Consider the following 27,992-nt stretch of genomic DNA (forward strand, 5'->3'; position numbering starts at 1 on the left):
GCCATCTTATCCCAAGGTTAAATATTTATTAGGTTTACATTAGGAATAAATACACGCTTCCACAAAATGTAATGCTTCCCACTTACATGTCTCCCCACAGCCTCCCTCCAAAGTTCTCATGACATTGACCACGGGGAATAGGACACTAACAATGCTGAGCTGGCATCTGGAGTCTGGAGGTCACCTGTCCTGCAAGGCGGGGGGGTCCCGCTCTCACTATGACATACCTCCCTCACTGCTGGCCGGTCACTCTGAACCCACCTCATAGGAGGGGTTGGAACTGCAAAGGTCCTTGGAGTCAGAGCCCTGCAGGCTGAGCTCAGGACTGGGGAATGAATGTACCATAACAGGCACACCATACCACACACGCACCCCTCCATCCCAGAATTCTTCAAACCCAGATGGGGTGGGGAAGCTGACATACGCATGCATCTTCCTTGTCTGGCTTCCAGCAGGATCCGTCTGGCAGCCTCCTGGACCAAGGCTCGCCCGTCTCAGGATGCTTTGCACGTTCTCCGTTACCTCTTGTAATTGGATTTGGCAGAACTCAGCCACGTTGGCTCCCCCTTTTCCTGGGGTGCAGCATTTTTATTCACATGAATGCCAGACTGACCCTCTTGAGAATCAAATGCAAGGGGCATTAATTCTTTAGAATGGCTCCGTTGCTTTTTGAGAAGAAAATCCAACCAGTCTCCTCAGTCCAGCAATCCCTCCATGGTTCCTGGTTGCCCTCACCTGAACCTGCCCTTTGCTCCCTGTGGGTGGGTCTCTCCTATCATGTCCAATGTCCACTTAGCTGCTGATCTGCTTTTCCTGTCTCCGCCATGACATATTGTTGAGGGCTGGAGATTCTTCATGCTGCTCTGGCCTCACACCATGCAGCACATTTCAGGCTCACAGCACCTTGCCAGACCATCCTGAAAGACCAAAGGTGCCTTCACACAAGCCCTAGAGCCCCAGCAGTTCCATTCCGGCCATGGAGGGCTATGTGTTCCCGAAGCCTGTGCCATGGCAGCAATTTCTGCCTGTCCCCCAGCAGCCTCCTTTTCTCCCATGTTCCCTCCTGGGAGAAGGACAATCAACTGCCCACTTCCCACAGTGGCTTTGACAGCAGAGAGCCCGGGGAGCCTCAAGGCTCAGCACTGCAAAGTCTCTCAGGCTAGTGCCTAGTGTCACAAGACCCCTAGAAAGAGATGGGGTGCATGCTCGGGTGTCCCTGGGCTGGCGACAGTGGCTTCATCAAGGGCCACTCTGCGGACCCAGCTACTCGTCTGTAGCTGCTGCAGCCTGTGGCTCATCTTCCTCCCAGGCTTTATCATAAAAAACGTTCTCCTGCGACAGTGGAGTGGGACCCTCTGCACTGTACACTGGAGCCCGGTCCCTTTGCACATTCTTGTGAATGTCTTGCTCTTCTCTGCACACCAAGTACACACACACACACACACACACACGACTCTCAGGAGTGTGTCTCCTCATCATGAGTCAGCCGTGTGGTATCACAGCACTGGTCAGACACCAAGGAGGAGAAGCTCCTTTGGCCACACTGCAGCCCCTATGTGGCTTCTCTTGGCCTCTGGAGGACCCGCGGTGTCCAGGGAGCAGAGGCCCCTGCCTTTTGGGGACCCTGGGTGTGAGCCAGGCCATGGTCCTCTGGCTAGTCTTCAAAGTAGGGGGGGACTGAGAAGAAGGAGCTCTTGCGCTTGCTTCCGCTGTACATGAGGGAGAGGCTCTTCTTCTTCCTGTCGAAGGGGCTGGTTTCGTCCGTGGTCAGGGACAGATAGGATGCGATGCTCTCCCGAAGGCCATAGCTGAAGAGGGACTCATCCACCCCCAGAGGGTTCTCTGCAACTTCGGGGTCCTCCTGCAGTCTGTGAGTTAGGAAGCAGATGCCAAAGGCAGAGAAAAGAACAGAGTGGACAAAAGGAGAGGCCAAGCAACAAAAATAAATGAGCAGAAGAGGAAAGAAAACGAAAAAGCATGGTTAATCTTTGAGCTTATTGTTTCAATTCTGGTGCTTACATCTGTGGACTGGCTGTATGGTTTTGGACAAGCCCCTTAACCTTTCTGAACCTCTGTATTTTCAGACAAACCTTTCAATTAGAAATAGTAGCAAATATTTACAAGAAAAAGTGTTCTATTATATAATTCTGCTCTCTGATTTTCTTTGAACTTACCAATAGATACCCTAATCTATGTTCAATTAATAGTATGTCTACTGATCAAACTCACAAATAGAAGCACAGCTGAAAATTCAGTTTTAATAGTGGAATGGATACAACAAACTGATAAAATATTGTATTCTTTGAACTCAGGGCCTTGAATTCTCAAGTATTTTACACCTGAGTTATGACCCTAGTCCTTTTGCTTAAAGTTTATTTTGGAGATAGAGTCTTGTACTTTTGCCAGTCTGGTCCCAAACCATGATCCTCTTACCACTGTCTCCCAAGTATCTGGGATTATAGGCAGATACTATCATATTTTCCTCTTAGGAAAAAAAAATGAGTCACCTTAGGACTTTGGTGGTGGTATCTAACTCTTGAGTGAATTTTAAATGATGTTAAATTTATATAAGATCCGTGTGTATGTCACTCTCTAAAATCCTAATAAATAAGAGCAAGGTGGTATACTGCTCCTAGAAAATGTACTATTCACACTGACTAGGGACTCGGTACATGTTTGCAGAGCAGGGGACTGTGAGCCTTGATGAAAAGTTGCTATAGACTGTGTGATGTCCCAGTCTGGGTCTGTGGGATTGAGGGTCTGGGCCCACTCTCGGGATCCCTGGCTGTGGTTTTCGTGTGCCTGGCTCACAGACGTTGAGGGACACACACACACACACACATACACGCACCTGGGTGTCCTCTTCCAGTTGAAGGTCTTCTGGCGCAAGGTGACAGGTGAGCTGGGGGCACTGGCTGCTGGGGTGGGCGTGTTCTGCATCAGACAGGGTGTGGTAAGCACACAGCACAGGCCGTCCGCCACCTCTGTGGAGGGAAGCAGATGATGCTCAGGGTCCCACATCTCACAGCCAGTCAGAAATACGACTTCCTGGGTTGTTGGCATGAAAATTGAGGCCAGGATGGGGAAGGGGCTTGGTGGGGAATGGCAGTGGTTTGGGAAATGTCACCACCCTGAGTGAACTGTGCTCTGCCCTTTGCTAGGGAAGGCAGAGAGAAGGATTTGGCTGTGCCCCAGGTGGAGCGATCTGGAACCTCTCTGAGTTTCATTTGTCTCAGGTGCAGGATGAGGGAAGCAGGGAACACACAGAGAACATCAGGCAGCGGCCCACATGAAGCAGCCGTTTCAGATCTCTAACGGCAAGCTGAGCCTGTGTTCAAGAATGGGGCCGTGTGCAAAGCTCCTAGTGCATTGAGGATAACATGTAGAAGAGCAAAGAGCTCGTGGGCCATGTGCACCGAAAAGAAGAAAACAAGATAGGGAGAAGGAGAGAGAGGCAGGTGGGAAAAAAGAGAGAAATGACACAGGTATCCTGTAGAGAGAACATGCAAATTAAATCCACCCACTTTGTTCTTGACTCAGGAACACCTCAGCCTGCATGGCCTTGGGTCTTCCAGAGCACTGAACACGGGATTCTAAATGGCCTCCACGTATCAGATCCTCACCCCATGTCCGTGCCCTTAGAAGCAACACTGACCCCTGCTATTCTGGGCCCCCAATAAGGCCAGACCCAGACCAAAAGTCCCAGCACCTCCTTCATTCCTGGAAAGACACAGTGACTCAGGATGTGACACCCTGGTCACAGGTCACCTGCTGTCATGCTTTAGGGAGTGCACCATGCTGCTGGTGCCACCCTGCCCCCTTGTGATTTGTGGAGCTGCCCCTATGTCCTTGTGCAAGAACAGAAGGAATCTGACTGGAGAAACCCAGCAAGCCCAGCTAAAGGGAACAGCCCGTGTCTGCTGTGGGTTCTAGTCTGATTTCACTTGAAAGGTCGTGTACATGGAGGAATGGCATGGGGTCATGGAGTCATGTGCTCCTTGTGTAATTGCCACTCTTGGTGGAAGAAAAAAGCACTTTGAGCCTAGGAGAGGAGGAGAGGAAGCCAAACACAATACTCAAGAGACTTGCGGGTGTTCCAGAGCATAGCAGGCCAGGCTCAGAGAGGGTCAGCCTTAGACTGGCTTATGTGAGGAACGAAAAAAGAAGTAGTAGAAAAGAAAAAGAAAGAAGAATGTGGAACAGATTCACACTCACAGCATGTGATACCCAAGTGCTGAGCTATCCTCACCCATTGTGTCTTTCAACCCTGTGTTGTAATTTTTATGTCCGCTTTAGAATAAGGATCCTGGGGTGAAGCCACTTTCTAAGGGGCACAGAAATGTGACCCGACAGCCCCATCTCCTTGGCTGTGAGCCAGTGAGCCAGTTCCACATTCCCAAAGCAACCCATTGCCTGCTGAATGGAGGACAGAGGAACTCTGCATTACTCTCAGGTGAATCACAGAGTCTCATTCACTGTCTACGCAACTGTCCCAACATCCTCTTGAGTTTACACCCTGGACTCCAGCAACTTGCATTCAAACATCTCATTTCCCCTTCATTTTCCTTTGCCTTGTGGGACAGTTCGTAGAAGGAGCCTGGGAAACGTCCTGGGCTTTCAGCCCCTCTACAGTCAATCAGAGGAAGGCTCTTGGATGCCAGGAGGGTCGGCGCCAGTCTGAAGTCTCCCCAGGGCCCCACAGCCCAGGCAGACTTGGCCCCCTGGTCCCTCGGAGCTCTACTGGGAGCATCTGTTTCATGTTTACTGTTGTCTATGCAAACTTGTGGTCTGTACACCCTCAGATGATTGTCATTAAGAGCCAAATACCACAGCCAAGCTGGGTGTGTACCCAGCAAGTGGCTGTCTCCAGGACTCCCTTCCTCTTTCAGTTTTAGCTAGCTTCTAGTCTTTTATCCAGCACAGAGGAGAATGTGTTAGCAATTAGTTTGCATCTGATGCATGACAGACTATGCTGGATTCGGCACATAAAGGTTGATGTTAAGTGATCATCTAACCCTTTGTGAGCGGCCTATTCCTGACCACTTTGCATGAATGAGAACAGAGGCTCTGAGAGGTGGAGGGCCTGCACAGAGCTCCCATAGCCTAGGCCTACTGAGGACCGGCCTCTCCCAGAAGCCCTTGCTCCTTCACATCTGCTGTTTCTTATTGCTCAGAGGTGTCACGCCAAAGGCTGTGGGCTCCTTTGCTTCTTCATTACAAGATTCCAAATCCTAAAGAATACTAGCAAGGTTTCCCATTTCAGCACCTGAAATCCTGAACCCATAAAGGGGGAAGATGATAACACAGTGTGAGGTCCTGTCCCATCCTCCCTCTAGTAAGGCACAGGAAGAGAAGAGGAAGGGCAGCTGCTCTAGGTCAGGTGCCAGCCCATTCCTCAGCACCTTCTACCACCTAGCCCCACGCCCCAGCAAGTAGCTGCAGCTGGTATCTGCACAAAGAGCTGAATAGTCCAGCAAGGCCAGCCACCATGAGCAGACAGAAAATAAACATGGTAGGGAGGGTGGAGCTGGTGTTTTCAATCTCTCTCCTGTCTGTGAGGTAGAAATCCACCTCCTGAGCAAGTTCAGGGCTTTCATGGCCTATCTAAATACTCTCCCTCTGACTCTCCATGTGTCGTACTCCACCAAAATCATGTTGGAAGCTGCTCTCCATCCAGATCAGCCTGAGAAAATCGGGACCCTCTCCTGGGCCCAGAAAATGTGTGCAAATGAAGGTACGGTAAGGGCGCACAAGTGGATATAACACAATCCCTAGTCTTCAGGAGCTCCTTGGTAAACACAGTCTTGCTCATAGTTAACCAGGCCACACGGCACAACAACCAAGGCACGGGGGAGAGGCGCACCTCGACAGGGAATGGAGAGGGTAGAGTCCAATACTAACTCCTAGGGCTGTATCACACAGGCAGGGTGCTGTTGGCCCTCAAAGCTGAAGAGAACGTTGACAAGTAGAAAAAGGGAAATTAGTCAATGTTCAGGACAAAGTCCTGGAAGTGTGACTCTGCCTTGCTGAGAGGCACCTCACCTGTGTTTATGCCTTTGGGCATGCCTTTATTTACAGAGAGGGTGAGCCTGAGGTTCTGTGCCTTGTGATTTCTATGCTGTACTCACAGCTACTCTTGGCCTGAAATTCACTCTCAACAGACACATGGACAAGTCCGTGAGACCCACGTCCTAGCCTAGACCCTTTGTGAGCATGCAGAGGACACAGACCCCTGTGCCTTACCAGAATAGTGGCTCACCAGGTCCTCCAGGCACTGGAAGGTGAGCCGCGGGGAGATGTAGTACCAGTTGTTGGGCAGACGGAAGATACGGTAGTGTCTCACCTGCCTGTGCTTCACCGACAGCGAATAGAAACCTATGGGAGGCAAGGGCCCATTAGTGGCATCCACGTGTCCCCACCCAAGGGTGACCAACAGAGCAGCTCCCGTCCACCAGGGCAGAGAGCCGCTCACCTGGGGACACTGCCAGTATACCAACACTCATCACCTCCAGCACTGACTATTCCCTTAGCTGCTGCTTCTGTCTTGAGCGCTCGGGGTGCTCCCATACCAACCCTCAATCTGCAGTACAGCCATTCCTGGCACCCAGGCCTGGTCCTCTTGCTGTTGAGGTGAGCATTTGGAGTGCTCCCACATCTCTTTGGCTCCAGATGTTGCTTAGTTTGTAGCCTGGCGATCACCTGCTGATCCAGGCTCCGCAGCCTGTGAATCTTTCCTGGGAGTTTGCTGAGATGTGGGAATTGCTGCTTTCCCCCCTGGTTCTCCGCCCTCCAGTGCTACCACAAGACACACTGGGGGAGCTCGGGTCGTTCCTTCTCTCCTGGTCCCTGCTCGCTGTGGCTTTAAGCTTGGTTTTCTCAGAAATGTGGTGTGAGTGGCAGTTAGGACCTTGTACTTCATGTCCCCAAGGTGCTGCGAGGTGACGGCACCTCCCCCAGCTCTGTGCTGTCCATCCGTATCTAGCAGAGATGGAGGCACGTCAGGAACACCTCCACTCATTCTCAGAGAGCTGGGGACCGACGGCCCCAGGTGTTGTATGGGTGGAGACACGGAGCCTCAGAGCTTGTGATGTGCTCTCACTTCTGGGATGCATCACTTGGGGACAGCAGCCCTGGGTGTGGCCTCCGGCCCATCCCAAGCAGCCTGTGGACCTAGCTGTGTGGAACTACCCACTGTGTGACTTCTCCTCATGTCTAGGTGCAAGTGGAAACTCATCAGGACTTTGCATATCCAGGGGCCAAGACAGAGCCTACACACATATCAGACCTGGGACATGGGCATTTTTCAATGAGTTGTACCTCTGTGTAGGCCTCCCCTTCTTGCCAGGCCAGCCTAGGAGGCTGTGAGCCTGGGTGGCCCCCATCAGGAGACCCTTAAGACATGTAGAAGGCATTGTGATTCTGCTTGTATCTTGCTTTCCTCCAGCACATTCAAGATTTGGGGCAAACATTTGTTCTAGCATTCTGAATCAGGCCCCACAGGCTTGCTTCTCCACCAGCCAGGCTAGTGATGGTTCCAGTTCTTGCTGAGGTACCTGTGAAATCCTAGATGCTATTTTCCATTCTCTGACAGCGAGTGGGCAAAAATCAGGCTGACAACCTGAATGCTTTCCTGCATTAAAAGTTATTAGAATGACTCTTTGGTGGGGAGAGCTGGAGCTGTTGAATGTTTTGTTCCTGTGACTTGAAGCCTGGACTACACTCCATGCACCATGCTAAGCGCTTACCTATGGTGAGACCCTGAGCTATAGCTAAGGGAACCTGGGCGTCAGAGAGGGGAGGTAGTTGTAGAACTGCTGAAACTAGACTTTGGGACCCTGGCCTTCAACCACAGAAAGGACAGAGTGTTTTGTGCTCTGTGGCACAGGAAGTCACATGGGTAAAGCTCACAGTGAGCCTGTGAGCTCTGACGTGGATTTGGCCTCATTCTCTGAGCTCTGTCACTTCCGTGGTGGTACAGCCTTGTGCATGGCAGGGACCACAGAATGGGAAATGCTCCCACAAGAGTCAAGGGGAGGCTGTGGCAGGCCGAGCTGATGGCAGTGCCCAGCCAGCTTTACTCCCTGTTGGTAGGCCTCTTGCTTACATGTAGGGCCTTGGCTGCAGGAGCTGACTGGGCAGATCCATTTGTGCTCATCGGGAAGGGGGAGGGGAGCTCAGACCTGCCCGTGAGGTCGAGGGCCTGCTCACCTTTCTTGGTCTCACTCTCTCTGATCATGAAGGAGCCCATCTTCGTGTCTGGCAGCTGCAGCAGCTCCTCTGCCTTGTCCCTGCCCAGCCCTTCAAACAGCCAGCTGGGAAGGACAGGAAAAGGACCTCTTACTCCTGGGGAAGTCATGTCCCAGAGGATGGACAGAATTTGCCTGGGTCTCATCATTTCTGATGGCCAGAGCCGGGGTAGCAGTGCTGCTGGTCCACCCAGCCCCTCCTCCCCAGTGGACCATACCATCTTGAGTCACCCACCTAAAGACGATGAATGATTCTACTGGAGACACGCACTCACCCGTGGTAGACTCTGGCCACACATATTCCAGGAATATAACTCTCCCGGCCAGTGCTCAGAGAAATAGCTTTCCACCATCCCCCTTCGCTGTCAGAACAAAATACAAAGGAACAGGTAAGGAGTTAAATGGCAGGACCAGAGAGAAATGATTTTACCCACCGTAGATGAGATATTACTTTTTCAAGATCTATGATTGGCCAGGTTGGGGTTTCATTTTTAAGTTGAATTTTTAAATATTATTTTATTGGAAAGATGCTGTACAGAGTTATCGCAAATAAGGGAAACCATGGGACCTATGTTTCTTTGGGTCTGGCTTACTTCACTTAATATGATTTTTAAAGCGTGTGTGTTCAGTAGACACTGCATTGCAAGCTACTTTGGGGACCTCCCCGTATGCTGGCAGGGCCCCCCTTCCTGTGCCAGCAGCTGATGACTCCAACTGATGCGTACAGTCAGAGGCTCCTAAAAATAACTGCCTTCTGTCTCTCTTTATACTCTGAAGTATAAACCAAAGATGGTACTTATGTCAGTAAGGATTCATACGAGGGACTCAGACCCCTGTTTCTTTCCATAAAGTCTTTGGAATCCAACTGAAGAGAAGCAGGAACAGAAGATGATACTCTCTATCATCAGAAGCATTTTTTTAGTTGGTCGTGGGGGCTGAACTCTGGGCCTGGGTGCTGTCCTTCAGCTCTTCAGCTCAAGGCTAGTGCCCTACCACTTGAGCCACAGTGCCAGTTCTGGCTTTTTTCTGCTTATGTGGTGCTGAGGAATCGAACCCAGGGCCTCATGCTTGTGAGGTAAGCACTCTACCACTGAGCCACCTTCCCAGCCCCATCAGAAGCATTTTTAAACCCAGACATCTTTTCAGCTTTCCTTGGTATATAGTATTCCACACACAGCATGATGTGTTGTAGGAGGCAAGGCAGGAAGCAGAATTGGGGTCATAAAGGGTCTCATCTGGCAGGCAATAAGGTGCCAACGGAGGTCTAATCATTCTGGCAGCATTAAGGGGGGAGGAGTCACAGTAGGGGCTAAATTTCTTACCTGATGGTAGGGCCAGCTAAACATCGAAGGACTCCCACCTAAAGCTAAGGATTTCCTGTCTTGAAGTGTATGAAAGTTTTGAAAAGCACACTCACTCAGAAATCACACGTAGTTTCTCTCCCCGATGGAATATCGGGGGGCTGATGTCAGGAGATGGGTAGTCACTCAGCACAGCCAGGAAGTCGCTTTCCAGCCCTGGGAAGCAAAGAAGGTGGGTCTTGATCACCGGAAACAGAGAGGCAGGTGGGTGCCACGAGGTCCTGGGAAGTCTCAGGCACCTGCCCTGAGCTGGCGGGGAGGGAGCCCAAAGAACCCAAGAGCAGGCTATACCTCCCATTCGCAGGCCTGCCTGGGACCTGATGCTCTCATTGAGAAATGGGGATCCAGAGACCCACGAATAGAAGTCACACAATCTGCCTTGTATCTACAAGCCTCAGTCTCCCCTTCTTTCAAATGGGGCTAAAACCTGGTTCCAGGGTCCTTCTGAGATGAGATGACCGTGGATGCATGACACCATCTCAGGAATGACAGGCACGATAGAATCCGCCTGGCCTTGTGTCCTCTCCTGGCCGGTGGCCCTACCTCTACATCATTTAGAGGTTAGGAATTAGGCCAAAGAATCTCAAACTTTGAGATTAAAAATAAGTTCAGGCTCGTGCCTAGAATTCTAGCTGTTCAGGAGGCTGAGATCTGAGGATGAGGGTTGGCACAGCACAGGCAGGAAAGTCCATGGGACTCTTATTTCCAGTTAAACATCCAAAAAACTGTGGCTCAAGTGGCAGAGCATTAGCCTTGAACAGAAGCCCAGTGACAGTATCCAGCCCCTGAGTTCAAGCCCCAGAACTGGCATAAATACATAAATACACAGACGCTCTTTCTTGTAGAGAGTGGGCACCAGGCTGGGAATCTATTCCACAGGGACTTTTATTGGTTGTGTGGGGTGGGAGAGAAGCAAAGTTAAGTACTTTTCATTGTGTGTATGTCGAAAGTCACTTCAATGGACTTTGGGGAAGAAAGGAATCCTGTTTGGTTTATGTGAGTGATGACTTACACTGGAGAGAAAATGATACAGCATGAATTTCCCCTTTGACACTAGATCATATCTGCTTTACAACCTTCGTGATTTACCGTAATTGCATTTCCATGCATCAGATAAGAGTAATGTCTGCGTGTATTTGGAAGAAATAACGTCTTACAAAGCAGCGGATGTGATCGTTGTTCTGTTATGGCTCTACCTGTTGCCTCAGGAACTGAGCTCACAGTTCTGGTAGCTGACCCTCTACCCTGAGCCCAGCACAGTGAGTGAGCTGGTGCCCCATGGAGCCCATGTTCTAGAGCTCACGTGGTGGTCAGGGCCTATGCTGACTCTATGCCTGGCCATGAACTGATAAACTCCCAGCACCCAGGCAGGCAGGCAGGACCTTTTCTGTCCAAAGGCATTCCCTGCTGAGACTCCAGCCAGTCTCTTACAGCTCCTGTGTCCTATATACAACAAGTCTCTGAAGCAGGCTGAATGGACACATTGAGCTCCAGGATGAGTGAGGGCGATGAATGGGTTTGGGGTAAAGGGCTTGGTTATCAGTTGGCAAATAAATCAGGAACAAGTTATCAGAGCACACTCAAATGTGGTGCTCACGAGGGGAAACTATGTAAATCTAAGATATGGGGTAGAAACCGAGTGACCTTTGGCATCCTTACACATCCTGGAGAAGAGCCAGGGGTCTGAGGAAAGCAGCACCAAGGCCACGGAAGGACCAGCCTGGCAAGGTCGCTGGCCTGTCCAACTGTGCACCTTCCCTGAGCCTGTTTGTATGTCTATGTGGACCGAGATCTTCCCTCACTCTACTCACTGAATTAAAAGAGAAACTCCGTGGATAGTCCAATGATTAGAAGCAGCACTAATGTTGTATGGATTCTGGAGTCAGAAGACCTGAGTTCTAAGGAGGGGAGATCTGGTGGTTTGTTGAGATGATGCAAATTTAGATCCGTTTTAGAAAAAGAACACGAAGTGGTGCATGGCAAATGAGGTGCAGACCCTAGGAGGGGCCAGAGCTTCCATGGTTTCTCAGCTTTCTGGCAATTCTGCCCAGCCGCCCAGGTGGGCCATGCAGCAATGGGCACGAACCACCCTTCCCATCCTGGACCTAGGCTGAGGAGGATGTCTAGACTCTTCCTGGTCCAATGGCCCCAGCAAAAAGTGACATTTACTCATCAACCCAGCTGCCTTTTAGCCTTCAGAGCCCCTGATGAGAATGTTCCCGCTCATGTTCTCCCCTGCCTCCCCACAAGCTCAGGTCCAGCCGCCTGGAAGAGGCTCAGCTCTCTACTATGCTGTTCATACTCTGGAAGCAAATATCCCAGACTTGAATTGTCGCATGTGTATGGCCCTCAGGGGGCTGTCACCTCCCCACCTTGCTGTGGGGTCCCAAAAGGCAGAGCACATGTCATCATGTCTTCAGTCTGAGCCCAGCCCTGAACCTGTCCTGGTTGGAGGCTCTGGAATGCAAGGTGCAGCTGTCCCTGTGTCACAGAGTCCTCAAGAGTGACTCTGGGATTGGTTTTGGCTGGTCTAGACATAAGGGAGGTGTCCCAGAACCCCTGACAAGAAAGAAGGGCAGAGATGAGAGGCACAGAATTTGTTTCCTGTGCCAAGACAAGGGCCTTAGATCAGTCTGTGTCTATGTAGGGGTTGTAGTTTGGTGTCTGGTTTAACGTTAAGACTGAAACAGAGCAGAATTGCTATCATCTGTGCCGTTGGAAAGCTAACTAACAGAAGCAGAAACAAATGGCATCCCACTGTAGAAACAAGTGTTCCAGTGGGGGAATGGAAGCGATTGGGCTAGAGTTTCAGTTTCGTGGTAATACTGTGAACTTTCGGTGGAATTTCCATGGTGTGTTTATATCAAGAATAGCTAAGCTTCGCCAAAACTACTGGTAAGGCGCCTTTATCTACAGGTCTGGTGGCTCTCTGCACCCTACCAGCAGCATTAGGAAAGCAGACAAATCACTGGAAAATTATTACTGCAGCCTATTGCAGCTTTGTGACAAGCTCAGGTCCAGCTCCATTCCCATCCTCTCTGAGCTTTGGTCCCTACAGGGAAACAAGTGCCAGGCAGGTATTTCCATTTGCCCAAGCTCAAGTACTTCATCACCTCACATTCCCAGATCCCCCTGGGCTTGTGGGGAGCTGAGCACTTGACTCAAACCCGATGCCTAAATGAAGCAGAGGGAGAGAACTCTGCTAAGGGCAGAGAGAAGATGATCACAGATTTGAGAGAAGGAAGCAAATAACAAAGAGATATGAGCCCCGCATGAGAGAAACCCAGAGAAAATTTTCAGAAGGACTTTACTGGAAGAGATCTGGCTTTAAAACTAATCAGGCCTGACTTAAATCCGCCTCTACCACTTCATAGCTCTACAGTTTGGGGAAAGATTTATTTTTAACTGTTCAAGTTCTGCCTCACGTGATGGATTCATGCGTCATCGTGATGTATATGTCTGGCCTCGGTGACTGGCAGCCAGCCCCATTTCCCAAACTGGGTTTAAGTATTATATAACCCACAGCCCATCCCGGCTGCATGTTCCCAACTTTATGACTATCTAGGTGAACAGATATGAATATACTGTGTGATCTTCTTGTCCTCTAAACACAAATCCCTTTGATGAGCACAGAAAACAAAATCAAGACATCAAGTATTTGCTGAGAGTGCAACTCAGCAATGAGGCAGGGTAAACAGAATGCAGAAAAGTGTAAAGCAGCAAGTGATCCAGGACATAAAGAAGCCCAGGCAAACTTCCTGGACACAGATATTTGTCAAGGAAGGACGGGCTTTTTCTAGTATTCTCTTCTTGAGAACAGTGTAATTGTTTCTCAAAGCTGAAAGCGTTCGAGTCACTGTCATTGATACCTGGGTAGGAAGCTAGTCATTCATGCCTTCCAGTTCCCTAGCTAGCCCTTCCAGTTCTGCCAGAATGTGGATTCTGATCTGAACGGTGAAGGCCAAAGCAGAGAAAAACTTAGTGACATGGTCAAGAGACTGTGAGGACTTCAATGCCTGGGGTCACCTCACTGAGGCACACAGTTCTCACTTGCTCTGTTTCCGGGCTGTCCCCATCAACACCTGGTCCTCACAGACCTAAACAAAGGCCCACTCCAAGAGTGCCTTCAAAATGGGGAAAGATGCCCCCACACAGGGTGGGAGCAGGGTTGAAAGGCCCAGAGATTGCCACTTCCGCTTGACGTTCTCATATGTGTAGTACAGTACATATTGTACAACACACACACACACATACACACACACACACACACACACAGAGCCAATCAGATGGAGCCCATAGTCTGGTAGTCTGGCTTGGTAAAAGGACCTCCAATCTGCCCCAGGGGTCTGAGGGTCTTCATCCATATATGAAAGATTTCACTGAGGCCTTGGAAGTGAGACCCAGTAGTCTAGGGAGCTCCCAACTTAGTGGGAAACGTGGAGCTAGATCAACCCTGAGGCCATGAGAGGTCAGCAGAGTTGACCTCTGTATGCAAAGCTGGCAGAATGCAGAGCAGAAGGGAGGCAGCCTGCAGGCCTCAGAGTTTCAGAGTGTATCCTGCTTGGGCACCGTTTTCCCATCCTCCTCTTTCCTTCCCATTACCATTCCCTAGCAGCAGCAGCAGGACAGTTGAGATGCAGCTTTTCAGAGAGCATTAGTGACCAGCCAATGATGCCCAAACAGATAGCTTCTTTTGTCACAGTCAAGACTCACCTAGAACACCGGTGACCAATGATGTGTCTCTTAATATTAACTTTAAAATCTATCCTGCTGTAAGCTAGGCGAGATCATGAATCTGATGGGTTGGTTGTGTTATGATTTTCACTAAATGGAAATTGGCTGTTCTGCCCTGAAACCAGCCTCTATGCCAGCAGTGGGTGAGTGACAATTAGTAGAAGTAGGAATCTAGTCCAACATTTCATATGGGAGGCTTGCTTAGGGGTTCACCTAGGGGCAAATATCTGTGTCATTGAATCTTGTGGCCAGACAGGCTGTCCCAGCTTGAGATAGAACAGCCTCTCTCTGAGCTTCCAAACCTCTTGAAAGCTGCTCTACTCTGTATAAATTGAGGTAGTGAAAAGATAGATGCTAGACTCAGGCTCCCTGGCCTCTTCTGAGCTGCATGGCCTCAGTTTCCTTAAATGAACTTTGGAGTGGTAATAATGATCAATCCCTTAATGGGGTGTTGTGAAAAGTAATAGTTTCTCTGTGTGAATTCACATGTATTTGCATGTAACGTGCAAATATGTTACACCTGCATGTGTCAGTCATACATTCATGTGTATAAACCACTTGGAATGCTATCTGACAAGCACCCATCAGCACCCAGCCACTCCATAACGATTCCTACTGTACAACCTGAAACAGAGAACTCTGCTGTGAACTCCCTTCTCACCCCTAGCTGTGATGAGTGGCAACAAATCTAGAAACTGGCCTGTGGTTCACCATCTCTCAGGGGTTCATGGTTGGCTGGTAAGAAATACAGCTAAGTGCTATTGCGCATGCTCAGCCCACCATCGTGGCATCTGACTAGTAGGTGTAGGTAGTGCTTGATCAGATGTGGGTGGTTTGAAGAACACCACTGAAAAAGTAAGACGTTCCAAGGTGGGTTTGGATATTTGGGTCTTCTTCCTCTCTACCCCTTTTTCCATGAGCAGCCATGATGATGCCTACCCTGGCACATTTGGTTTGCATGGTCACCTGTGAGCGGATGTCTCCCTGTGGAGCCGAGTGACATGAGGGGAAGAGACAAAGAGGGGGAAAGATCACAGCACAATAACTGAGTGGTGGTGGGGTGGAAAACACGCCACTTCCCCCTTTGCTGGGAAGGCCTGGCTCTTCATCTGTTCTGTACGCCTGTCACCAGCCCAGAGGAGGCGTCTGAAGTAGCTCAGTGGCGGAGGATGTTGACTGTCTGGGACCCTTTGGAAGCAAGTATGGACTGATAGTGTGGGCAGCTGACCCCAAGAGAGTGTTCCGACTTCCCACCTCTGCCAGTTCACTGCTCTGGGCTCTCCTGTGGCAAAGACAGATCACCACCAAGTCCTCTATGGAAGGCAAGCAACTTCCCTAAGGTCACATGGCCTCCAAGGGACATGACCAGGGGCTCAGCCTGGGCCTTTGCCTCTGGAACCTGCAGTACTCCTATCAAGGACTGCCACAGAGGTTTAGTTGCATGACTTGCTGGGAACTGGCCTGGTGAAGAATGTTCTAGAAAGCTTAGTTTAGGAGAACATAGACTGGCAAAGCCACATCCCAAGGTATTCAGAGTCTCCCCAAAGGTCTGAAGTGTTTTCCTTGAGTCCCTAGGTTGGCCTCTGCTGTTCTTCGGGCAGGGCCTTAGGCTTTAGTGCCTTGAACACTTGGTCACTGGGGGCTGGTGTCAGAGAGTGCTGGTGTTACAGGCGGGCCTGACACAGGGAGCCCAGGGCACTGTGGGTGGAGACGCCTCAGATGAGCATGCTCACATAGAAGCTACTTCCATGAAGAATGCTCTTCCCTGGCACCCTGCAGATTGGAGTGATAGCATCACCTTCTCCCTTAGGTCTCAGTAGATGTCGGGGGAAAGGGGAAGTGAGGTTAGGAGGGATGAGAAGGGGAGCTTTGCAGGGCCGGGGTACAAAAGCAGCCTCCAGTGCTTGATGTGGCTGCCTGGCTCACAGAGTGGTGTGACCTGGGGAGTTCTCCCTCCAGGGGCGGAGGGGAAGACCCCTCGACCTCCCACCCACACAGTGGAAAAAGAAAAACTTGCTTTGTGGCAATTTGCATTTGGAAAAAGAAAGGTAAATGAGCAAGTCCTTAGAGGCTGATGTTTTCATGGGGCTCGCTCAAGTGTGTAGCCCCTTCTGTGACTGGCTGAAAGGCCACAACTTTAAACGGGGTCTCTCCTGAGGTGGCTGGGCCTCTAGGCACTGTACAGCCAGCTTCCCAGTAGTCGTAGTGACCTGAGTCAGCCTGGGATGGCAGGAAGGGGCCCAGCGGGGCGGCTCTGCATCGGGGCACAGTGGCCAAGCAGTTCATGGGAGGCCCCTTCCACAGGACAGTTCCTCTGTCCTCCCTTATTTCCTGGTCCTGGGGATGTGCTTTGTGCTTTTCTCCATTTGGTTTGAGGCTGGAAAACTAAAAGCCATGTGCAGTGCCCTGCATGAGACTCGGGAGGATGTGGGGGACAGGGCGCTCTCATGCTCAGTAGGGGCCTCGACAAGACCATCCGACTGTGTAATTTGGGCAGCTAAGTGGTTCCATTTTGGAGGAAGTAAGAAGCCTTCCTTGCCAAAGAGCCACAGGAGTCATAGAAAGAGAAGTAGCCAATAGCAGGGGAGGGCAGGGCAGGGTGGCCGTCCTTGCTCTGTGACCTCTACCAAGGAGGTTACCGGGGACAAGACAAACAGGCTTGGTCACCTCTGCTGGGAAAGGTCACCATGCCCCAGGTGATATGACTCAGGGTGGGAAGCAGGTCACCCCCAGACTCGTCCTGTGGACACCTGGCCTCCCTGAGGCACCCATTCCAAGCTCTCGGGACCTACGCCCTCCCTCCCCCCAAATACAAGAAATCAAGAAAAGTGTATTCGAAAGGTCAGCGCTGCTGACCTCAGAGCACATCAGCCTTTGCCTCCTGCTGGCTGATAGTTCCTCCACGTCTCGGGTCAGGGACTGGAGGACTTTGTGGCTTTGGGAGTCTGGCCCAACCTGGCTTCTTTCTGCAGGGCTAAACTGCTGCCATCTTGGTTAGCTTGCAACCCCAGGTTCTCCCCAGAAGCACTGAGCACCTTACTACAGTGTCCTTTGTGTTTAAGCAGGACCAGGGGTACAGCGCCCAGCTCTGCCCCTGAAAGATTGGCACTGGCCAAACTCCAGCAGAACTCACGTATTTGTCCTGAGCTGGTGGGGGACAGTGAGCAAGAGTCTAGTTTTCAGAATTAGAAGTCTTGGTCAGAAATATGGCTTTTAAGTAGCTAATAGCATGAACTCCATTCTCCTGACAGGCCTCAGTTTTCCCCCATCTACAAGGTAAGTAGATTCAACTAGCAGAGTTCAGAGATCAACCTGAAAAATGTCAACTATTTAGAACTATTTCCAAGTACCCAGCTCTTTCGACTTGAAATATCTGAACCACAGACAACGTGAGAGACAAGTACTGTACTGTTATCCTATTGCCCCAGATAATAATGTCCACTATTGCTAGTCTTTCACGTGGGCTTCCAGGGACAGAGTAAAACATCTTGCTTAAGAAGTCAGACTTACCATCTGTGCTGGGCAGAGGCCTCTCAGGGGGCACAGGGGTGGATTTCATGCTGTTCCCCATTTCTGTATCTCCTGGAGCTGTTGGAGATGTGTGAAGCCTACAGCACAAGAGACACACAGGTACAGTCAAGCGCACCCTGAGCCTTCTGAGCGGAGAGTGACCCAGTTTAAAGCACATTGTACACCATTCTCCTTCTGCCCTGCCAGGCGGCTGTTTTCATGTGAGGATATGGCTTGTGAGTGTTGTTACATTTGCGCTGCTCGACTACTTTTATCAAGGGATTGGCAGAGAAAAACCACAGAGAGGGAAGTCGCAAGCAAGTGCTGATGGTGACAAAAGTTTCCATTCCTCACTGTCACTGAGGAGAGCAGGCAGTTTGTGTAAGAGGCTAAGCCGGCTTGCCCCATGCACCCCAAAAACCAAGACCCACAACCCCTGGCCATCTACAACCCCTGGCCCTCAGCTCCTCAGCCCAGAGAACTCAGGGCATCCAGAACTTAGGAGCTTTGTGGCTTTACAACGTGAAGTAGTAAGAAAATGGCACCTTCTGGTTCCACTTTTTTCTTGTCTGTGAGAATCTTCCAACCTGGGTTCCCAGAGGCCCAAAAAGGACAGCTTGGTGAAACACTTTTTTACTGAGAGCATGTAGTCGAGTGTGGTCACATCTCTTTGTGCCCAGTTTGCAGGGAGGGAAACTGAGTCTCAGAGAAAGTAAGCAACTTGTCCCAAGTCACGTGGAAGGAAAAGGGGCAGCTGGAGCGTGAACCACTGATATTTACTTTCCATTTTTCCCCCATGGCTTCTCTCTCTGGAGCTCAAGCAAGTGGGAATTTATAAAGCCAGATGACCTATGGGAAGTTGCTAACCTCTCTCTGCCTGTCTTAGGAGATAATCAAGTAGCTATGAGCCACTACAGAGGTAGCTTAAGGCAGAGCAGTGAAAACACTTAGAATATGGCCTGGCATCAATATGCTGCTAGTTGTCATCATGCTAGTCTATTTCCTGATTTGTCCTTCATGGTAAATGTCCAACCCTAGAACCCTCACACAATTATTTTACAAAGGGACCAGAGGTTGCAGAACAGAGCCATAGGGAAACTATCAGCCGAGGAGGACAGAAGATGATGAATAAGTTTTTCTTTCCAGTCCTCAACCTCCCTCCAGATACACGTCAGTGAGTCTCTTGGGTGTTTCGAGAGAGGCTTCAGTGTGCGAAGGCAACCCCCAAAACAGCACCAGTGCTAGCCTGGCCTCCCTCCCACCCTCCCCATTTCACCGTGCAGCCTCGCATGGTTCCAGCCACAGTGCCCTTTGGCGCCCTTGAATGCCTTTGGCATCACACGTCATTCAGCATCTACTGATAGTCCCACCTCCCTCCGGCCCATCTTCCTCCCACCCCGTCCTCTCTTCTGAGATACTTCCTAGCTGCAGGCGCCTGCTGAAATCTTCCCAGTAACAAGAAGAAACCTGGGGTTCCAAGACCCCCAGGAGGGTGAACTCAGCTCCTGCTCGGCGCCTGCTCTTCTCCTGCCTCACCTTTCCACAGGCCCTGTGGTACCATTCCCTCTTCCATCTTGCAAGCCCTTGGGGTTCACTCTCCAGGAGAAGATGGTTGTGCAGCGCAATGAGACCACAGAATTAGGGACAGGTCTCGGTGTCCCCTTAGCTGTTTGCTCGCTGCCTGCCTCTCAGAGCCTCCAGGAAGGAGTTAACTCATCAGAAAAAGAAAGGGTTTTATCTGAAAAGAGTGAAAATGCCCCTGAGGACCACCGCCAGCGTCTTCCTAATGAAAGGCTGAGCAATTTGATTTAATCCATGACAGTTTTATGCGGCGGCTGGAGATGGGAGAGAAAGTGTAAGAGACATAATTGCTTCCAGGAGCAATAATAAAAGGGCAAAAGAGAAATGAGTTAATTAACACTGGCTCTGTGCATTCTTGATTTCCTTTTCCCTTGTCTTTGAGGGGCAGCTCTTAGGTTTCCAAGTCAAAGGACCGCGTCGTCTCTAGGCACCATGTTTTCCCACCAGTCTTTGGAGCAATGCTATTTTCTCCTTGTGACCTTGAGCCTCAGTTTCCCATCTGGAAAATGAGATGAGTGGAAAAGATGCTCCCTAGAGAGGGAGTCTTTGCACCCCTCTCCAGTCTAGCAATCAAGACTCGTGGCTCTTTGAAAATTATTAATAAGAGAAAAGAACCATCGTAATTTTTTATGAAGTCCCATTGGACAGAATGCAGACCTTGTCATTCTATTCTTTGGGACTGGGGGAAGGCAGGTAATATACCAGGGCTTCTACATTGCTCTCCCAGCATCCCATAGGTAGACTCTTCTCTTTTGCTTTAATGTATTGGATCAGAATTACTTCACCTGCCCACTGTCTGGAGCTAGAAACCTGCAGCTCTTGACTTCAGGTCCTGTGCTCTTTGTCTTGGTCATTACACCATTATTGAGTCCTCCTCTGGGAGGGCTCAGGTCAGAAAACTATGGTGTAGGTGAATGATGTCACTGGGGGAGAAACCCCGGTGCCTACTAGCTGTGTTACCTGAAATCCAGCAGCCCATGAACCAGGCAAGCATGAGTCTGAACTTTGTGTGGCCACCATGCCAGGAACGTCCCAACCTGATTAACAGACTGAAGGTAAGTTCAAAGCAGTTCTCCCTGGCTCCACACCGCAAGGATCTGACTGCTATACAGTGGAGCCCTGGCCTTCTGCTTGCTGCCCTATTGGAAGAGGCCGTGAGAAAGGAACCCTTAGAAGTTACCAAAGCAAATTTCAGAAACTAGAAACTTTGGGGGAAACCATTAATGCAAGAGATGGAAGAGGCTCTAAAACTGGCTTGGATATACAGAGCAAAGATTGGGGGCTCCAGTTAAGGGAAGCCCTAGGGGAGGACAGGGAGGTCTGCTGTGGCCACAAGAATAAGAGGGGGACCGTGTGAAGTGTTTCTTAGCTTTTGCCATGTTATTTTCCAGACTGTTAATGCCATAGGCAAAACAAACAAAGAAAAACTAGCTGTGCTCATTAAATTGCAAATTACTGTGCAGGGGGAGAAACTTTCATTTTAGAGTTAGGATCTGCCTAGGTAGCTCAGGCTGGTCTTGAATTCAAGATCTTCCTATCTCAGACACCCGAGTGCTGAGACTATACAAGCATGTTCTACTATACCTGGCACAAGTTTATGAAAGTTTAGCCTCTAAACACTATGCATTGAAACTAGTGTAACAAAATCTCTACAATGTCTTCAAGTTTCTCTCTGGTTGGTGAGTGGTATTATAGGTGAGTATTTATGTATTTCTAGACTTTCCAAATTTCTTCCATGTGCATGAATAACTTAAGTTTAAGAGCTGGGGAAGAATGCAAGGTCTTTGGTGCAGGGTTCAGGGCAAATAGAAAAACCTAAGCAATGATTCCAGCTCTAGGATTATTAGCTGTGTGTCCTCTGACCAGATCCTTCTCCCTCTCTGAACCCTGGCTTTCAAATCCATTGACTTGGGATGCAAATATCCCATAAGGCTGTTTTGAAGATTAAATTACAAACAGTCTGTAAAACAGAGTCTGGTAAATGGTAGCTAAAAGTTCATGGGAGCACAGCTAACTCACTGTGCAGCTTGAACAAAACCCTGTCCCTGGGTAGGCCCCCAGCCCTCAGATGCAGCCGAGAGAGAACCGAATCAGTTATCTCACTAGGCTTCTTTGCCTCAGTTTTCCCCACTCATACCCCTTCCACCAGGACAGGACCCCATGCACCCACAATTGCTGGCACTGCCTGAGGTCTGACCCCTCACTTGGGGCACTAAGAGCTGGCACAGTGGCTCGGCCTTGGTTGCCCCCTCCCCTGCAGAGGTCTCACAGGGCTTCCGGGAAGCCCCACCACATCCTGGCCTCCCCAGGTGCATCCCCTCAACGCCAGGCGGGGGGCCCCTGTGACCCCACCTTTCCCTGCTCTCATCACAGGGGGGTACAGCTGCATATTTCTCCTGCTGCCACTCCCACATCTCCCTCCCTGTGTAGCAAAATGGGGCTCACCATCCCAGGGTTCCAGGGCTCCAAGGAGGCCCACGGAAGGAGGCCACTGCTCAGTCAATGCCCACTCCAGGCTTCCCATGCCTAACTTATGACCAGAGGTGCAGGAGGAGAACCTGGGGACTTGAACCCAGGGCCTGGGCACTGGTCCTTAGCTATTTCACCCAAGACACACATTCTACCACTTGAGATACAGCTCCACTGCCATCTATCTTTTGCTGGTTAATTTGAGAACAGAGCCTCTCAGACTTTCTGCACAGGATAGCTTTAAACCGAGATCTTCTGATCTCAGCCTCCTGAGCAGGTAGGATTACAGACACGAGTCACTGGTACCTGGCTTCAGCTTTCTTATAACATGAAATAAAGCTCAGAATGTAAGCAACCTGCTCACACACACACACAGTAAATAATCTGTCTATGACGAGAGACAGCCATTGCAGGCTTGTTGGCTGTGACCCACATGACTACAAGCTTACACCTGATAGAGGAGCCTTAGGTATCTAGGAAGGGATTTTGTCTGCAGGCTAGGCTTTCCCTAACACATCTCACATGAGATTTTATACAAAGAAGCCAGATGTGAGTCTAGCCAATGCAGAGACAAACCTCACTGTTGCTGTCTTCTCTACCTCTCTCCTTAATAGATGCAGCCACATCTACTTTGCTGGGTTTTCCTTTGTTTTGTTTGCCAGTACCAAGGTCTGAACCCAGAGCCTCAGGCTCACTTAGCTTGTTTTCCTAGCTGTCACTCTACCATTTGAGCCATGCCTTCCATCTGACATTTTTCTGGTAAATTGGATAATAGAGTCTCATAGACTTTCTACCTAGCTTCAAACTACACTCTTCCAGGCCTAGGATTACAGGCATGGTTCTATGAAACTCATTGGCACCCAGCTTACTGGGTCTTTACAGGGAAGATTAGCAAGAGCAGGTATTGAAGTCCCCATGGCTCCACTCTCCACTGGTGCCGGCGTCCTTGTCACCCAGACATGTCAGACAGAGGGGCAGGAGTGGCAGGGGCCTCTGTCAGAGCAGAGATGGATGACAAAGGCCATGCTTGATAGGGCTTGGATGCTCCATTGAAAGAAAAACCAGCTCTCACCTTTCTGAATCAGCTTTTCATGCACAGAGGCCCCAGGCCCCAGGTGGTGGGGCACAGAGCTGCCAGCCCTCGACTCTGTGGGACCCAGTGTCCTCTGAGCACCATACTTTCGATGGAGCTGGACCCAGGCTAGTAATGACAGCATTACATGGGGAGGAACATGGTGGGGAGGCCCTTGGGAAGTTTGAGCTCATTAGAGCAAAAGGAAGCGGAGGGACACTTCCGTGGCAACAGAAGGGCAGCCGGGGATTGGAAAGGGTATGGTTTCTTCATGACATCATGCTTCCCAGCAAGAAGTCATTTTACTTTTTATTCATACATATGAGTCACCAGCATTACTCACCCACCATCAAGCAAGCTGGAAGTGGGTATTTGGCCCAATGAGCATGTGCAGATGACAGACCATCACGGGTGTCCACCTCCCTGTAACTCACTTAGAGCAGATAGCTGGCAGGGCCTTGGGGCGTAGGCTTCAAATCTCTAAAGAGATCCCCTGTCCTATCTCCAGGCTGCTGGGGGCCTTCCCTGGGTTGCTCTTCCTCTGAGATGCTGAACATCTGTAGGGATGAGTTTGGTTCTCTGCTGTTGGCCTGAGTATTCTAATCATGACGTCCCCTGCTGACTGTAAGTGTTCTGAAGGCCGCTATCACTTCAGCTCTGTCTTCTCTCCCCGTGGGAGCACAGCAGATGTTCCAGAAAGAAACCCAAAGGAACTGATAAAAGAAGAGCCATGGTGTGTGTGTGTGTGTGTGTGTGTGTGTGTGTGTGTGTGTGTGTGTGTTGGGGAGGAATACAGCGTGGATCAGTTTTGTGCTGGTAAACATTTCCCCTTCATGAAGGGAGGAGAGCACCCAGTTTGCCAATTCCTCTGGTGTAAATCACCTCCCACCATGGCTGATTTCTGGCTTTTCTAATGTGACATCTTTAAGAGTACAGGTGAAAAAGCTTCACCCAATGGTCTCCCCAGCCAGCATGGGATAGCTTTAGGAGCTGTTGGAGAAAACAGACTCTTCATTAAAGCTTTCTCCTGATGAGAATTCTAAGTGTGAAGCTGACTTCAAGTTACCCATTTGTTTCAGAAGAAAAGGGACGCTGATCTCGATGGCAGCCACTGTGCGGGAATTCCAGCTGCAACGTTCCAAGTACACTGATTCCAAAGGCCCAGCTGGCAGGCTCAGGAGGTTGCCCACTTCATGCTATGAAGTCTCACCCTATTTTCCCTGAAGTTTACATTCTACCCACTGCATCTTTAGAACCCACTAGAGTGGGTTTTTGGCATGCCATAGTCCTCCTTTGGTGTCTTTCTGCTTCTCTGTAAAGAGGGTGGACCAGGGCACATTTCTCTATTCTCCATTTGCATCCTGAGAGAGCCAGGACCTGGGCATGTACAGAACTTGGGGGAGAGAGGGCAACACTGGCTGCTAAGTGGTAAAGGCAGGATTTGGAACGAGGCACTCAGGGTCCAGTGATGACCTCTGGGTCTCCTAGGGGTAATGAAGCCAAGTCTGTCCTTTCTCACAACAAGCACTGCAGGCCTCTTTCTGTATGCTGAGCTCATTCACAGGTGTTCTAGAGTGCAGGTACATTGAGAAAGCAGAAAGTAGAAAGGTGTATCAGGCTCAGGGGAATTGAAATTCAATAGCCATAACCAGCTCTGGTGACTCATGCCTATAATCCTAGCTACTCAGGAGATAGAGAAGGAAAGAATATCTATTGGGTTGAAACCAGCCCAATCAAAAGGTTAACGAGACCTCATTTCAACCAACAAACTGGGCTTGAGACCCAATCACAAAATCAACTAAAGCCAAAAGAGAACTGTAGCTCAAATGGTGGAGTGTTGCCTAAGAGAGGCCTAAGAGACCCTTAGTTCAATTCCCAGTGCTTGCCAAAAGGTAAAACAAAATTGACTTTAAGCTGATCGTTATGTGACGTGGAAGGTCTGGAGTGGGGATGGCTGAGCTGTAACGCAGGTGAATCACATGCACATCCTAGATCAATGTGAGAACTCAGTTACAGCAACTGTGCTGGCTGCTCTATTTTCCTCTGACCTCACTCTCTGGACTCATAACCTTTTTCATGGACGTTCTAGGATGGCTTTTACCAGACAGGTGACCTTTAACTCCTTCTGAGGAAAGATCACATGTCTATTCCTATTGAAAGATGAGTAATAATAACAAATTATATTGTAGGTGCTGGAACATATTCCAGTGACTTAGAACTATTGGAAGAGGTGTTGCATTTACTGTTTTGTCTGGGGTGGGCAGAGGTGCATGGCTTTAGGACAATGGACCCCGCTTCAGGTAGTCATTTGCCTTTGATGACAACCAGATTCCTCCTGGAGCTCTTTGAGTCTACGCAGCTTTATTGTTAACCCTTCCCCCAATTACTGCACGCACCTACCTAAGCCACCAGGTGCCAAGGGACATGTGACTTTGTAAAGCTGTTTGATCACAAAGGATGCCACTGAGCCCTAGAGGCCCTGGGCTCGGGCTGGAGCTGGAGTTCCTGTGAGCGAACCTCCCCCTCCTTTGGTGGCGCTCAGGGGAGGAAGTGGTTTGGACTCAATGTTCTTAATTCCTTCACAATCTCTAGGGAGGCTGAGAGAGGGAGGAAGCTGGTCACCTGGTATGGCCTCAATGCATAGTCACTGAAGGGGGATGGATGGGTGGGTAGGTGGGTAAATGGGTAGATGGATGGATGGATGGGTAGATAGATGCATGTATGGATGGATGGATGGATAGATTATGGATGTACATATGGATGGATATATGGATGGATGGATGGATGGATGGGTGGTAAATGGATGAATGGATGGGTGGGTGGATAGATGGATGGATGGATGTGTAGGTGTTGGGTGGATGGATAGATGGATGGACAGGCAGTCATACAGAAATGAATGTACTACCATGTCTCTTAGGTTTTGTCTGACATGCTGGAAATCCTGGAGAATCTCCACTTGTGAACTCTCTCCGAGCTAGGGAGAAATTAATTCTCATTGAATGTGAAATGAAAAGTTAGAACCCTGCAGCCTCTGCTAAGGCCAAAGTGGGCACCATGGGATGAGTGAGCTGTGTTTAAGAAAGGCACAACTCCTCAAAGCTCACTCTCAGTATTATTAAACTGGTTCCCATCTGCTGCAGTGGAAGCCTACTTTGTCTGCTCCTTTCCCACGGCACAGGCAGAAACTGGGGGGTTAGGAAAAGAAGGAATGCCCCAGTCACTGGCCTTGCAGCTTGACTTCCCTAAATTCAGCCGCCTGCTAGCACTGCTCTGCCAGTATTGACTGGTTTGGGAATGATAATAATAACCACTGTTTAGCATCTCTTATGCATTCCACGCTGTTTAGACTTCTTACAAGCATTTTATAAAGTGGAAGTGGGACATTTGATGAGGAAGAAGTTGACTTTCAGAGAGGCAAAGTGGCTTGTCTGGAGTCACACAGCCCTTGGGGGACCAACCCAGAAGCTGACCCTGGTATAGCTGGCTGTAAAACATGGCCTCTCATGGTGGTATCTCGTTGTCCCAGATCTAGAGGGGTTTAAGGTGCAGAAGTCTGAAAGGATTTCAGTCTGTTTTCTATGTTATCCTTACACTTTTCAGAACATACTAAGTACCCTGGCGTGTATAGCATTCTTCTAACAAGAAGATCAGATACAGAAGAATTTACCAGAATTTATTCTCCCCCAAATTCATTCTCTGCCCCATGGTCGAAGGCCCACTGTCCAGTTACGTAGACTTGCAGCTTAGAATCGCATCCAACACTCAGAAGGACAGTTTTCGCAGGATGAGATATATAACCCCTAACACAGAGCACTGCTCTAACCAGGGGCCAGAATCCTTGGCCACTGGCCGTCGCTGAGACTCCACCCTCAGCCCCTCAGCCCTGTCACTGCTCTGCCCCACTCCCACCAGCCGGGTGACTTGAGCAAGTCACTTACCCCCACCCCAGTCCCCATTTGCTCCTTTATCTGAAGCAAATAACAATTGCAAACTTACAGGACTTTTCTGAGGATTACATGAAAATACAAGTTCTCATGTCACTCAGCTTACTGACATCTGTTTATACTCTCAACACAGCCCCAAGTTAGGCCATCCTGGGGCCAAAGTCGGGATCACTCTCTAACACCAGGGTCTCTCGGTGTAGCCCCATGAGCCTGTGCCCTGTGCCCAATCCTTAGGAATCCGTGTTTCTCCCTTTTCCACCACAGTCCACCTGACTCCCACTTCAACTCTTATCAGTGATCTTTGGCTGAGCTACCAGGACCACATTCTTCTATGATTGAGGTTCCCCTAGCTGGGCCCTTTTGCACCTTTAGACATCACAACTCCCAGCTTTGCTGAGCATCTGCTCTGTGTCTGAAACTGTCTTGAGCACTACGCCTATGTTAGTTCATTGGATAGGCCACACCTGCATGAACTCAGTACTGTTAGCCCCATTTTACAGATGAGAAAGTGGAGCCACCCAATCTAAATGACTTGTCCAAGATTGCTCAGCCAGGAAGTCTGATGGCAACTCCCAGTTGTCACTTGCAAGAAGCCAATACACTTGCCTGTGGGAGGAGTGTGGCCTACGTTCCCTGCCTGTGCTGCTCTGCCCACCCCAGTGCTCCTTTCTTCGGTATTAGTTGTCAGCATGCGCTGAACAGTCACATTGTGCCAGGCGCCAGGCCATTTGTCCTCAGAGCTCATCTCTGGCTGTGGAGAATAAAAGAAGTGAAGTCCCTCCCTGCCCCTCCCAGCACTTCCCCCAAGTACCTTCAGATGCAGATGTGGGGCCTTGCCTCTTTCAGGAATGGGCTGTAGAGGACCACCAGGCTCTGGGTCATCCAAGCTCCATCAGCGGCTGCTCTAGGGTGAGCTGGTGGCTGGGGTTCAGGAGGACAGAGAGGAACGGCCCATGCTGTCAGGCTGCACTTCCTCTGTTAGAAACGGGGAAGGCACTCAGCTGGCAGAAGGCAGGTTCCTGTTTCACTAACCACGCTGAGCAGACTCGTCTCTGTAAGGACGGGGAGGAGAGAC

At 49.9% G+C, this 27,992-nt stretch overlaps 2 protein-coding genes across 3 annotated transcripts in view; one reads left to right on the forward strand and one right to left on the reverse strand.

The window, feature by feature from the left end:
- The window catches only part of Tg (thyroglobulin), a 185,934-nt gene that overhangs the window by 114,884 nt on the left and 43,058 nt on the right, over positions 1-27,992 (forward strand). The window lies entirely within an intron of this gene.
- On the reverse strand, positions 2-27,964 carry Sla (Src-like-adaptor). Of its 2 annotated transcripts, XM_013025194.1 has the most exons (8): positions 27,729-27,964; positions 17,852-17,949; positions 9,664-9,763; positions 8,522-8,608; positions 8,209-8,312; positions 6,244-6,375; positions 2,852-2,984; positions 2-1,868 (listed from the first exon to the last, which is right to left on the reverse strand). In XM_013025194.1, the coding sequence occupies exons 2-8, from the start codon at positions 17,910-17,912 to the stop codon at positions 1,655-1,657; spliced, it is 831 nt and encodes a 276-aa protein (XP_012880648.1). In that variant the 5' UTR covers positions 17,913-17,949; positions 27,729-27,964; the 3' UTR covers positions 2-1,654. The 2 variants fall into 2 exon arrangements, with proteins under 2 accessions (XP_012880648.1, XP_012880647.1); XM_013025193.1 differs by lacking the exon at positions 27,729-27,964 and having other exon boundaries at positions 17,852-18,081.

Source organism: Dipodomys ordii, unplaced genomic scaffold (assembly GCF_000151885.1).
Source record: "Dipodomys ordii isolate 6190 unplaced genomic scaffold, Dord_2.0 Scaffold82, whole genome shotgun sequence".
NCBI classification, from domain to species: domain Eukaryota; kingdom Metazoa; phylum Chordata; class Mammalia; order Rodentia; family Heteromyidae; genus Dipodomys; species Dipodomys ordii.

Coding starts and splice junctions, on each gene's coding strand:
- Sla (XM_013025193.1), bottom strand. CDS start 18,029: ATGTGCTTTAAACTGGGTCACTCTCCGCTCAGAAGGCTCAGGGTGCGC. Junction 9,764..17,851: donor GCCTCTGCCCAGCACAGATG/GTAAGTCTGACT, acceptor TTTGCTTCCCAG/GGCTGGAAAGCGACTTCCTG. Junction 6,376..8,208: donor AGAGAGTGAGACCAAGAAAG/GTGAGCAGGCCC, acceptor TGCCTCCCATAG/GTTTCTATTCGCTGTCGGTG.